Below are 13,918 nucleotides of genomic sequence, written 5' to 3'. Positions count from 1 at the left end.
ATACGCTGGAGCCTCATTAGACAACTGAATCTCTCCGGTATGACGGTCGTCAATATATAACGAGCAGGGAATGTGGAGAGATCGAAAGTAGTGTGAAGCTAGTAACCCAATTGAATGGTAAACAAAGGCAGAAGACTTCCACCCAAAAGGGATGGAATTACTAGTAAAGTACCATCCGGCTCACTGAAAACCAAAGTATGTGCGACTATCAGGGGTAAGAAACACGTGGTCATAGCCAGACTTGTCATCACATACGGACTGAAAGGAGTTCGGAGATACATAACGCGGAAGAGCAGACAAGGAATCCAAGGTAAATGGTGAGTCCTTAATCCAAAGGTTAAGGAAACGGTTATCATTACATAGTCGGGGTTTGGATGGTTCAACAGTTAAGGGCATTACTAAATGGGGAGGACTAACATGGCCCACTTTACCCAGGAGAGAAATCGCTCCAGTAGCTAGCCTACTCATTATAATATCCGATATGAATTGAGCAAAAGGTTTACAGGAACTAGAATTTGGAAAACATTTTGGGGGTGGTAATGAAGAATCAAATTTCTCCCCTTTAAAATTACCGTTAAAAGGTTGAAAAAAGTCATGTACATCTACACAGTTCTTAATCCATTTTAAAACTGTAGGAGAAAGATCACAAGGATGAGCCTCAGCGATAAGTTCCCAAACAGGTAGATGAGCATGCAAGTTTCCAGCAATAAAGGCGTCAGGATCACGGAAAGACAACATCGAAATTTTACCAAGGACTTCACCATCAGCAACTGCTTTACAAAAAAGGGGAGATATATGGACATTCTCCTCTGTCATCCCCTGAGCCACGTTAATAGGAGAGCCATCCCACTGGACCCAGCGAACTGAAGATTTAGCAACGTTAAGAGGGTCGAAACCAGGAGTACATTCCCAAAGTGGTACATCCATGGTTGACTTAAAACGCTTAGTAGGAGGCTAAAAAAGAATGGGAAAGACGAAAAGACAATAAGTAGGTAGAAAAGGTGGCTCAGGGGATGACAGCAATGATGCCAGTAATCCGACAGGGAATTAGATTCCCCTTTCAAAACTGTCATCCCAGAGCGTGAAAAAGAAAAAAGGGTGAAGAGGGGGAAGGGATGAAGAAATACATTATAACAAGACATGTAATGCAGACAAAAAACTTTAATGTAAGTTACTAAACAAACTGTTAGAAGAAATAACAAAATAAGTAACAATGCAAGAAGGCTTAAGAAGACGGACGTCCACGAGAAGGCCTCTGGTAGGGAAAACGGTTTCCTCCCATAGAATTTTGTGGTGGATTTCTTCTTAGGAAACACCTGGGCGCGATGTGGCCAGGACGGCCACACTCATAACAAATAACGCTACGGTTACGAGAGGCAGGCGGGTTACGCTGCAGGCGAGACGACTCTGAACGAAGAGATTTATCCACTTTGGCAATACTATCAAGAACTTTAGTATAGTCCTTATCCGCAAATAAGGCAAGAAAATAGGCTTGGAAGAGCTGGGTAGACTTTGAAAGACGTGTACGAAGCGTCTGCACTGCCGCCGAGAGAAACGCTGCCTTGGAGTGCTGTTTCTTCCGAGCGCCGTCAGCCAATGACTCAGCCATCGACAGAGCTGTATATTTATCAAAATCTGATAGGTGGCGGAGGCCATAGGCAGATAAACTAATGATCTGGGCGTCGACATCAATGTTACGGTTTTCCAGGGCCTCAATACGCTTAGATAAAGCTTGAACAAGGTCCGTCTAAGTAAAAAATAAACAAAAGGTGTAAAGCGAATGAAAGATGAATATACAAATGCAATATAACGAAAAAACGAAATTAAATGATATGTGCATATAATAGTATGAAAACATTGATGAATTTAAAATAATATAGGCTAAAATGAAAATTTGGCGGGAAAATAAATGTGTAACAGAAATTAAAGCGAATGACAATACACGCGCAAGTTGGAGATAAGATGAACGCAGGACAATAAAACATGAATAAGAAAAAATTGAAAACAAAGTAAAGATATAAAAAGCACTGCAAACAGTGCCCAAGGATATTATAAGCATTAACTAGCCCAAACAATAAAACAAAACGGCTGAGCTTAAGGGAAAACACGTCGGCCAACCCGAACCGGAATGCGATAGAACACATCGCCTTGCTGGAAAACAAAGTAAACACTTGCTACGCCTAAAGCAGTGTAGACACAAGAGCTAACCAGATAAATTTGAACGCGAAACAAGAGTAGAAACATATAAGCTAGCCGGAAAAGAATATAAAATACAATGGCTGGCTGGAAAACTTAAATAAATAAAAACACACCGGCTAGCCGGAAAAACAATGTGAAAAATATCGGCGAGCCGGTAAACAAAATCAACACATCGGTAAGCCGGAAAACAATGCAAAACACATCGGCAAACCGGAAAACAATATAAAACACTTCGGCTGGCCGGTAAACAAAATCAAAAACATCGGTAAGCCGGAAAACAATGCAAACACATCGGCAAACCGGAAAACAATACAAAACACTTCGGCTGGCCGGTAAACAAAATCAACACATCGGTAAGCCGGAAAACAATGCAAACACATCGGCAAACCGGAAAAACAATATAAAACACTTCGGCTGGCCGGTAAACAAAATCAACACATCGGTAAGCCGGAAAACAATGCAAACATATCGGCAAAACGGAAAACAATATAAAACACTTCGGCTAGCCGGTAAACAAAATCAAACACATCGGTAAGCCGGCAAACAATGCAGATACATCGGCAAACCGGAAAACAATAGCAGAACACAAAGACTAACGGGGAAACAAAAACAAAACAAAACGCGAGAAAACTATGCGGTGACAAAATACCACAAAACCCGTGCATGAGAGAAAGTAACATGGAAGTAGAACTGTGCAAATTAAAGCAAAAAAGGAAACACGTGCACAAGAAACAACGCTGAAAAACCTAAACTAAAAAATATATGAAACGAGAAACGAAAGACGAAGTCGGGAAAAAACAAAAAGCTAAATAGAAATAGTTAGCACGCGGAGAAAACGAGCGTGCCAACATGAACCAAAGTAAAAAGGCTCCAACAATGCGAACAGGAGTAAAATGAAAAAACAAGGAATAAATACCTCATGTTCACCAGAAGTTGAAGGAACAGCGTTGGCGTCAAGAGGAGCAGGCACTTGTGGCGCTGCAGGATTTTGTGGCGCTGCAGGCACTTGCGGCGCTGCAGGAACTTGTGGCACTGCAGGAACTTGAGGCGCTGCAGGAACTTGCGGCGCTGCAGGAACTTGTACATGTGGCGCTGCAGGAACTTGTGGCGCTGCAGGAATTAGTTGCGCTACAGGAACTTGAGGCGCTGCAGGAACTTGCGGCGCTGCAGGAACTTGCGACGCTGCAGGAATTAGTTGCGCTACAGGAACTTGTGGCGCTGCAGGAACTTGTACATGTGGCGCTGCAGGAACTTGTGGCGCTGCCGGTCGATTAACTTGTCGAGAATTACTAGCCGACATAGCGAGCACTAGAGAGCGACTTCTATCGAAATGGCAATGTGCATGACGTGGTGTGGTTGTTCCTTTTATACTCGATTGGGTAAGACCGCTGTAAATAGCTTCAAGAGTAGAGTTATCATTATTGTCTGAATGATGCACAGGTAGCCCAAGCTCCTAAAGGAGCCGTCAACATATAGACCACATATGACATTGCGTAATAACGTTATTATAAGGGTTTGTATGGGAATATAACGATCGTAAAAAAATAATTCAAAATAAAGGGAAAATATCCGATAAAATCGACTTACCTATCCTCTTCTATACAAATCTTGTGTTTCTATGCCGTTTGGGGGCGTTTTGAAGCGATTCCAGTGGGTTTTAGGTTCGCTGGTTTCCTCTCTACATAGGAATTATATAGGAATTATATATAGAGAGGAAACCAGCGAACCTAAAACCCACTGAAATCGCTTCTAAACGCCCCCAAACGGCATAGAAACACAAGATTTGTATAGAAGAGGATAGGTAAGTCGATTTTATCGGATATTTTCCCTTTATTTTGAATTATTTTTTTACGATCGTTATATTCCCATACAAACCCTTACAATAACGTTATTACGCAATGTCATATGTGGTCTATATGTTGACGGCTCCTTTAGGAGCTTGGGCTACCTGTGAATGATGGTCCGCCGATCCGCTGTTGTGTTTGTCGGTAACGGTGTTGTTCATCATCAACGTTGAATCTCAGCTCTTAGCGTTGCCAAATCGTTGTTTTGCAGCAAAAAATTGGACTTAATAATGTCCCTTTTCTTTCCAGCGAAACGGATACTACGGCAACCCTGAATTAATCATAGAGAAGTCGTCAACTCAGTTCAGTACATTTTATAAAAGGGACTGTAATTGTTAATTAATTTTTTTGCTTGTGTTTTTGGTGAATTTCATTTATTACGAAACATCTTTTTGCGAATAGGTGACACATGGTAGTTTTTTGATTGACATTGTACTTTCGAGCTTAAAAGGCGCAGTAAATTACAAGAGGTTAATCAAACGCCCATTAAGTTGTCTTTCAATGTAAATATTAGACAGTCGATGGGCGTTTGATTAACCTCTTGTAATTTACTGCGCCTTTTAAACTCGAAATTACATTACATTATTTAATGATAATATTTCTTTGCCTAGCTTTCCTTATTCATGAAGCATCTTGCTGATGGTCGAGAGGATAAAAAGAACATCCATATACGAGTCAATATTAGCTCAGTCGTGGTAAAAAGGCAGCTGTGAGCGAACTCAAAGAAAAGGAATTAAATCTTATAAATAGATTTAGCCAAGCCTAAAAGCGGGGCTCCCCGATTATTTACTTCGCCCTTTTCGTAAATCCTAATTTACTGACCGATAACAGGAAAAAATATAGCACCTGAGCCCGCGATCCAATGTAAACCATTACTTGGCCAGCGGTAAACTTCAAAAAAGCATTCGACCTCGACGAGCTCTTCATGTGAGCCCGCGATATGGTCATGTGATACTTGTCAGCGGATACCTTGTTTTGACAGCTGCCAATTACCCATGACATAAATGTCCAATATCAAAGATGTAGCTGACATTAACCATAACCTTAAACCTATTTCTGGAGTATGGCACTATGGCCGCCATGTTGGGGCGACGTCGCTAGGCGCACGCGCCCGCGAACCATGCCGCTAGCCATGATGGCCATTAAAAACCAAAAGCACGGGTCTGTTAATTTTCTATGTTTATGGGGCTCTGCTCTGCGGCCCTGCGGGCCGCTGGGGGCTCCCCTATAAGTACGTGTATTAAATTTGTTATATTATACACTCAATGACTGGTCCCAATTGCAACGGACATTTTTTTAAAGTTTTGTTTTTGTTTTCCGTCAGAGTAACAGAGCACTGTTACTCTGACGTCATAGATTTTGCAATGTTGCCCGCTCAGAGACTTTTCATGTCAGAGACTTAGATGTCAGAGACTTAGATGTTGCGCGTGAAAATTGTAATCGTTGACAGGAATAAATGAGTTAAAAATGATCATTTGGGGTTATTTAAGCTCGTTGCTTTAGTATATACCTTTATAACATAGAGGGCAAAATTACTGAATGCTGATTGGCTGAGACAGAGGGCATTTTTCCTTAATTTTGGTAATTGCCCCGGGCAAAATTACTAGATCCTGATTGGACAAACAGGAAAATTGCTCGTTTCTGATTGGCTGATCGCGCTGCACTTCGTTGGCTTCAAGACGGCGGGATTTTGAGCAGCATTTTCAAACACAGCGCTCGCTTGGACATCGATCTTTTCCAAATTTGACTTCAGTTTCCGCAGATATGTGATGAAAATGGAATGGAAACGGAGTGATAGCTTGAAACGAAGATCCGAAAGCTGAAACAGAAGATTATTACAGTTGAAAACGGTACAAAAATTGGATCAGACACTTGCGAGTGTGCGACGATTCAAACTCATTCATAGCGGCCGGCAACTGACATCTCCGTTTCACTTCTGTCATCTCTAAGACTCATCACCAGCAACCCAGGATATAAATGAGGACATACATAGTTTTTTCTGTGAAAGAAGGTCACATGTACCGGACAAATTACTTCTACAAGTTTGTTTGGGGTCGTCGTTTGCTGTTATCTATGTCGAGGACTGACATGTGAAGCCGCTCGTAGACGGAAATCTTCAAAACGTGCAAACAGGTGAATAAAATTAAGCTTACGTTTATATTGAGTGTTCGCTTGTTCAGTTGTTAATAGCTTTTTATTATTTTCACGACTTTCATACATTTCATTGCATACAACTGTCAGCGTTATTCTCTTCGAACGCCAAGATTTGCTCGATTATGAGGAACGTTTTCGTTTTGCAAGCCAAATTATTAAGCTTCGCGCTGTACCGATAAGTTTATATTATATATAAGCATCGACAATTTTCAGAAAATTTTGCCCTCTATGTCATAAACAAGTAATCACATGTGTCCTCGTAAAATTAAGGATTAATATCACGCGTGTTTTCAGAAGTTGTAGAAATTGCCCTCGTCGCTTCGCGACTCTGGCAATTTCTACAACTTCTGAAAACACGCGTGATATTAATCCTTAATTTTACTCGGCCCCATGCGATTACCTATACTAAAAAAACTATTCACCTCAGCGTCGGTAGCCAGAGGTGGATATTCCACCACTAGCCACCTCCACTTCGGTGAACAGTTGTTAATTATAAGTGCACACATTAGTCTAGACGTCGTCAGTTTATCAAAAAAACATACAAGTTCGTTAACATACATTCTTTAAACAAATCCAGACCGAGTGCCCGCGCTAACTTTGAACCATTATAACTTTCAGCCAAACTTTTACAGGTTAATCTAAAATTTATCTGGGAATAATTTGGTAGGATAGGTTGTTGTGTCGGGAACTTGATGTAACCATGGCAACGGAATTTTGACAGGCTTGTTTTCCAAAAATTTCTATTTTACCTTAATGCAATTATTTTGACCTGTTTAGAGTTTTATTGCACTGCGTTATGGATTTTGAATACTTTTCAGTAATTTTGGGCGGTTTCCTGACGTTTGGAAAAAATTGAAATCTAACATGGCGGCTGTTTCGACATCATGATGTAATTGTCACGTGATGTGACGTCATAATCCAACGTGACATATGTCAAAAGATAGATTTTTGAACATACTATGTATAATCTAAGTTTGATTGTGATTGCTTAAATAATCTAGAAGTTACGGAGGGGGGCGAAAACCGCCCCACCTCCCTTCGGTCTGAAAAGTTCCAAAAAAGCCGGTCTGAATAGGATTAACCATCATCAGGGCCTCCTCTGACAATCATAGTTAATTGGACAACTTGCTTCCAATCCAATGTTGGGTGGTTGAGTCTGGATTAGACGTGCATCGAAATGCAGGATTTGTGGCCATATAGCGACCAAAATTTTGTTCACCAGTGACACATCCTATCGTGCCGTCAAACTCACAGCCCACTGATGCACTTCTATAGCTGCTAATATGCCACATGCGGTCCGTTTTTTGATGTGTACCTGCAGTGCAGTTACGGCACTCAATTCCTCGGATGTTGACCAACTCGTACATGCGGCACTCAGCCGTCGTCCACACGCCAAACAGGTCATGCCCTTCCAACTGTGCGCGTGCGTAATCAGTATACACAAGACCATCCTCAGGGAAGTTGCACGTGGCTCTTAAATGGGTTGATACACCAGCAATGGACTGCATACGGGACAGAGATAATCTATAGATTTCCCAATTAATAGCTCCATCATCTTCATTGACAGGAAAGTCGACACCAAACCTCTTTTCAGTAAACTGGTTGTTGTTTCCAAGAGAGAAAGACTGAACAAGTGTCCAAACAAAATCGACCTCAGAATCAAAATCGCAAAAGACTTGAAAAGGGTTATTCTGAGAGTCGTACACGTTGTACATTCCAGATATTTTGACACCATTAGTTACCAGGTCTGTACAGCTTCGAGGGTGTTTTATTCTCTCGCACCGCTGACCAGTGTAATCATCAGGGCAAGTGCAGTTGAACCTCACAGTGGTGGGGTCACAAATCTCCTCACAGGTCCCCCCATTGAAACACGGATCGGGGCGACAACATCTATTGACACAGCGATCTTGTCCTTGAACGAAGCTCCTTCCATGCTTTAAAAATGTAAAAACCAATTAATTGTACAAATTTGTTTATATTTTTAGCAAATACGCCGTTTCTTTGAAAATAGTTTAATTGGCAGTGAAAGCTTGAATCAGTTTGAAGGATAGGTTGCTGAATCCTTAGCCCCCACGCGATCGCCCTGATTTTCTGTGAGTTTTTTTTACAAAGCCGGAACGTTCAACAAAAAGTTCCCGCACTGTTAAACGGTTGGGGACTACCGCATTTCAAGGCTGGGAGCAGCGTGGCCGAGTGGGTAGGGCGCTGGATTTGAAATCCTGAGGCCGCGAACTCAAATCCCGTTCTGACCAGTAGCTGGTGTTGTGCTTGGTAGTCTCAAGTCCAATTCTTCGGCCAGACTTGTAAATAGCCAACTGGTCTGCCTCCTGCCAGTTGGCATTTTTATGCACCCTATGTTCATTTTTACATTTTTTTCAGAGTTTGTTTACATTGTCCCTAAAAGCCCCGTTTAAAAGTGGTCAATTAAGATTTTTTAACCCTCGGACGTACAAGCAAATTATACCCCAACCATGGTACAAGGGGGGGGGGATGGACTGAACCCCTCCCCGCCCGGAGTTTTCGTTATATTATGGCGTAGCGAAATAATTTTGTACTGAGAAGAAAGCCCGTAGCTTACTCTACGAGATAAAATAATTTTAATTGGCTGTGACGTCATATGACGTCACGTGACGTCATTAGAGCCGCCATCTTGGATTCGCCAACTTGGATTTCAACATTTTCTTAGAAAGTCGGGGACTTTTAAAAAATAAACAAATCATGCAATTGTTTCCAAAACCTGGAAAAATAAAGAAAAATGTTAAAATGACGATTTTTGGCAAGGCCTGCTTGTATTTCTGACGTTGCCATGGCAACATCAAATATTATAGACAAATGGTTGACATATCAAAATTTCCGCAAAGTATGGATGAACAGCTATTGAAAGGTTCAGTATTGTATAGTAAATCCTTGCTTTCAAAATTTGGAAAAAAATTTATTGGGGGTGGTGGCATCCACCAACCCCCCCCCCCCCCCCCCACTCCTTTGACGTCCGAGAGTTATTAATATATATTTTTTTTATGTCTTTGTTTGTCTGTTTGTTGTTTATTTAAGTATTTTATTCCATTCGGGCCGAATGACAAATCTGTATTAATTTATTTCCCTTCGAGCTACTTAAGTGAGTTGGCATATTTTAGAAAAGGCTTAGCGAGTTGATAAAACTGATAATTTATTAAGCGGCACTTATATCAGGACTTTTTTGTAATGTACACAGCACTACAACTTTCTAATCGAAATAAAACCTTAAGTAATGGTTTGTTTCACAAGGTTGAAAACACCAAGAAAAGAAAAATAGAAAGCCAAAATGGAACATGGATGCCTAGAAGGATTTTATGAACTGCAAGCTCGCACAAGACTTTTTTCTGCGAATTAAAGCTAAATTTCGCAATAGGCCTTATTATTACTTGTTTTTTTTTTAAATGGCAAAATTTAGGAACAGCACTTACATTAGTTGTGTATTCCCTGACTAAATCATAGTAGCTTGCTCCTGGTCTATATTTAAGTGCTGCTGGTTTCATCTCTTTATTAATGCATGAGCTATAGGATAAGTGGAGTTTTTCTAAGTTAAAAGCTAATATCTTACCACTAAAGTCTGTTCTTTACTACTCTGTTTACTTCTGTCGTTGTTCGATCACAATACATGGGTAACCAGGCTTTTATTCAACCGACAAGACCTGGATGCTAAACTAATTTGCATTCGGAGTGCCCCTGGCCACTCCCCGAAGAAAACCACCATTTTCATGCCTTTGGGGGTAGGTATTCCTACATGTGGACCACTAAGCTAATTTGCATTTGGGACTATGTGTATAATACCATGGGTAGGAAGATAATCCCTTCTTTCGTGTGAAGCTCGTAAGATCCAAAGGTGGCCATTTTCCTTATAAGGAATGTAAAGGTGGCCCACCTGGGGGTTATACAAAGGAAACCATTCATTCACACAGGGAGTGGGATGAGGTGAACATGGGTTTACCCGAAGTCGTTGGAGTCTTGCTTAATTAAATGGTTGAATTTTGCGACTATGAATTGGAGTTAAGAACTATTTACATCACCTTTGAAGTAAATTGAAATGTTTAGAGAAGTAGTGAGTGGAGGAAATAAAGTTTTATCGGCTACATTCCAGAAACAGTAGTGGATTCTCCGACGACAATAAATTGCACGCCGCATGTAAATAATTGTATTATATATACGAGTCGAAAACATTAAACAAAGAAGCGCTCTTACAAGCTTAAATTCGTCAAAAAACCTGCATAAAAACTAACTCACCCTATGCGGAAATTGTTCTTATTTATTTTATTTCAAAACCTCAGTCGTAAAAGCCGATTTTTTTAAAGCTTAAATGTTCACAACAACAATTAGTGAATAGATTTGAATTTTTTATATTTGTAAGTTGTGACCACACAAACACACGCATAGAGTTCAACGCCTGTGTTTTCCCGCTCATGCTGCACCGGTAAAAAGTCACTTGTTGCTTGTTTAGGCAACTTAAGACAACTCCAGCTTACTCCATAGCGAAAGCCTTCAAAAATAACGACAACGACCACAAAACTATCTGAAATTTGCATTTTTTTTCCACCGTTGAGTTGCGAACATCTCAAAAATAAACCAAAATTCATTTCCGGTTGCCAACCTTTCTTCGTCCATGTGGGGAAAGGCTCAAGTTTGTCGCCTTTTTCATACCTCACTAGGGGATTGAGAGTGCTCGTAGATCTTACGAGCTCAACACGAAATTAAAAAACAATACCCATTGTTTGTTCGGTTTAGTGATTGGCCAAACACCAAAATCTCCTAGCAACAGTGAAAGTTTTTCCTACCCAGTGTTTTTATTATTCGCCGTAACACCAAATGCAAATTAGTTTAGCATCCAGGTCTTCTCGGTTGAATAAAAGCCTGGTTTATAAAAATGCGATGTTTCATAATGTTTATTACCGCTGTTTGTGTTATATTTTTAATCTGGTTACCCATGTGTTGCGATCGAACAACCAAAGTAGTAAACAGAGTAGTAAAAAGACTTAAGTGGTAAGATATTGGCTTTTAATTTAGAAAAAACTCCACTTATCCTATAGCTCATGATTAATGCTGTTCAGTTCGCAGTTGTCTTGATCATTGTTGTGTATGAAGTTCATTGATATACAGCGACAATCATCTTTACACATCACGTGACACTGGGTAGCTCTGTCCGCTGTTGCCCTTTTGAAGACGTGACCTTCGAGGGCGTGGTCGGGAACAACGTCTTTGTCTATAAAAAAGGCAAACTTTTGACAGATTCCATGAGCGATGAGGAAATGCTGTTCCAACTAGACAGCTGATGCAACAAGGCAGGCGAGATTGACCATGGCGTTTCTTGACCTCATTTTACGCGTGGCTTTCTGTGGAAATCGTGAAATGTTTCAGAAAATGAAGTGCTAAATAACTTGAATGTAAATATGTTTTAATGTTTCTTTTTTTAAAGGTTGGGTTTCACTGGGATAAGCACAAATATTAGCATAAGCGCATACGAAAAACTTATACCCCCCCTTTTTCTTATGCTGTCTTCAGTGAAAGAAGCACAAACATAAGCGGAAGCAGAAGCCTACATGCATGATAAAACAATTTTGATTTGTTTTGCTTATGCTTATTCCTACTAAAAATAGCTTAAGAAGACTGGTGACGTCCACTCTTATGACAAGTTAACGTTGAACTGTTTGAAATAATGACTAAATTGCAATTTTACAGGACAAGGTTAAAATAACATTTAACCTCAATGACAAAATGTTAAAAATTATGGCTTCTAAATTTCATGCGCGCTTACGTTTTGAATTTTATGACGTGAAAATGGCTGTTTAGTTGTTTCGCACAAAAGATCCTCTGCTTCCAAACAATAGCTGCAACCATTACACCTCATAAAATCCAAAGTGGCTGCGCACGGGAAATCTTAAAAGCGAAAATCTTCTCCTTTTTTGTTACTATCAAATGCCATTTCTCTCTTGAACTTGTAAAATTTGGAATTTAGACACTATTCCACATAATTCAACATCAACTTGCGTCCATGCATATTTTGTATTCCCCGGAGTGCTACAAATAGGTAAAATTGATGTTTCCATTATCTCTTTGCGGGGTTTTAAATTCGTTTTATCAGTTCATTCGCTTTAGAAATCCATTTTCCCAAAAAATATTTCAAAACTCAGAACACATCATCATATTACCTGAATATTTTGACTATTTTTATGTGTAGACTTTGCTATGAAATTCGATTTGAGGCCTTGGATATATAATTGCGAAATAGCAGATAATATGTAAGAAAAATAGAAATAACCAAAAAAAAACCCTTTCATTAGACGAACATTTTGGTGGTTGTTTTCAAAGAATAAGAATTTTGAAGAAGAAATGGAAAGCCATTGATACTCATATTGCACTACATGATAGCAATTAATGTTACAAAGTTTTAACAATCTTCGTGTTTATGTATAGTATTTTCCGACTGCTTAAAATTGGTCTATTCTATTTGTAATAGAAGAACCTCGATTGTTACACAAACAAGCTTTAGTTCCACCTGTCCCGCTGCATTTAGTGGCCTTCTTAGATTTGGCCAAAACCTACCTGTATCACCGCTGGACGAGCTTTTCTTTTTTACCATGTTTTCAATTTTCAGTTAAATGAACTGATGGAAGCAAATATCTTTTTTAATTAACAATTAGTTCTGAAGAGGTGAAGGAAACAAAAAGAATCAAATGATGCTTATTCTTACACAATGATGTGTCGTAATTAACCTTGCAGCTAACGTTCTAGTTTTTGAAAATTTAAATTAACCGGAACCATCACACTATGTTTAGATACAGCATGCACATGTTATAAAACAAAAAAGAAAAATATATTTTTATGTACCTCCAGGCTACGACTTACAACGTGATCATTCAAACCAAAAAAAAGAAATGATTTTTGACTAACTGCAACCAGGAGCCATACGGCTTTAAAGTACTTTTCACGTTAACAAAAATGTCTACTGTCTAGATACAGCATGCACATACTATAATACAAATAAGAAAAAATGCACTCTTTTATATACCTCCGGACCACGACTTGCAACGAGATCTTTCAAACCAAAAGGTGCAGAAAAGATAAAGACAAGAGTTTTGACTAACTTATACACAATTGCAGTGGTTTCTTAGTGAATAGATGCTATTGTGAATATGTTCGTAATACCTTTGAATTGTTATTATTGGTTTAATTGCACGTTTTAACAGGTAGAATGCAAGCGAGATTTATATGTTTACCCCCTAGATGGTTTAAAAAAAAAATACTATCCTGATAGGTTAAGTAGCTAATTACGTGACGTATGCAGATAAACAATTTTTACGAGAAGTTTACCGGGGGACTATACGCAGTTTTTTCAATTAGTTTTTCGGAAAGTTCAAACGGTTTTAATCCCCTGCTGAAGGCCTTTGTACAGGTCGACAAAATGTATTTTGTTGCTTTGCACCCCTCAACACTTCTACACTGATTCGCAAAAAACTGCACTAAATTCCCACGAAAATATCATTTCTCTCAGACTGCAATAAACAACTCAACCACGTGATCATTTCTGTTTGTATAGTACATAAAACGTAAGGCCTTTTTCTGAAGGTCGCGTGTAATTGATAACCGCAGTAAGGTGTCACCTAGTGTTTTTTCCTTTAATTAGGTTCAGTGACCCGATCTGTAGATTTTAATTTTTTTAGCCCGCAAATAATCCGTGATTAGGTAAAAGA

At 39.5% G+C, this 13,918-nt stretch overlaps 2 protein-coding genes across 2 annotated transcripts; both read right to left on the bottom strand.

Moving 5' to 3' along the window:
• Positions 1 to 1,178: 1,178 nt before the first annotated feature.
• LOC144639002 (uncharacterized) lies at positions 1,179 to 3,499 on the bottom strand. The gene is made up of 2 exons (XM_078498270.1): positions 3,116 to 3,499; positions 1,179 to 1,747 (listed from the first exon to the last, which is right to left on the bottom strand). The coding sequence occupies exons 1-2, from the start codon at positions 3,497 to 3,499 to the stop codon at positions 1,226 to 1,228; spliced, it is 906 nt and encodes a 301-aa protein (XP_078354396.1). The 3' UTR covers positions 1,179 to 1,225.
• A 3,810-nt stretch (positions 3,500 to 7,309) lies between these two features.
• LOC144639001 (uncharacterized) lies at positions 7,310 to 12,807 on the bottom strand. Its single transcript, XM_078498269.1, has 5 exons — positions 12,771 to 12,807; positions 12,377 to 12,432; positions 11,272 to 11,488; positions 9,641 to 9,726; positions 7,310 to 8,131 (listed from the first exon to the last, which is right to left on the bottom strand). Exons 1-5 carry the CDS (start codon positions 12,805 to 12,807, stop codon positions 7,310 to 7,312), a joined length of 1,218 nt encoding a protein of 405 aa, XP_078354395.1.
• Between the last annotated feature and the right edge of the window lie 1,111 nt (positions 12,808 to 13,918).

The sequence above is a fragment of the Oculina patagonica genome, chromosome 14, assembly GCF_052425735.1.
Source record: "Oculina patagonica isolate OP01 chromosome 14, crgOcupat, whole genome shotgun sequence".
Taxonomy (NCBI): domain Eukaryota; kingdom Metazoa; phylum Cnidaria; class Anthozoa; order Scleractinia; family Oculinidae; genus Oculina; species Oculina patagonica.
The sequence above is the reverse complement of the archived record's forward strand: the minus strand, read 5'-3'. Positions and strand labels throughout refer to the sequence as shown.

What these genes read in the sequence shown, in the direction of transcription:
- LOC144639002 (XM_078498270.1), bottom strand. Translation starts at nt 3,499, where the DNA reads ATGTCGGCTAGTAATTCTCGACAAGTTAATCGACCGGCAGCGCCACAA. An exon ending in CAACTTCTGGTGAACATGAG is followed by an intron (nt 1,748 to 3,115) that starts GTATTTATTCCT and finishes TTTTTTACTTAG; the next exon opens with ACGGACCTTGTTCAAGCTTT.
- LOC144639001 (XM_078498269.1), bottom strand. Translation starts at nt 12,807, where the DNA reads ATGGTAAAAAAGAAAAGCTCGTCCAGCGGTGATACAG. An exon ending in AAAATAGTCAAAATATTCAG is followed by an intron (nt 11,489 to 12,376) that starts GTAATATGATGA and finishes TCAGCTGTCTAG; the next exon opens with TTGGAACAGCATTTCCTCAT. An exon ending in TCAGGGAATACACAACTAAT is followed by an intron (nt 8,132 to 9,640) that starts GTAAGTGCTGTT and finishes ACATTTTTAAAG; the next exon opens with CATGGAAGGAGCTTCGTTCA.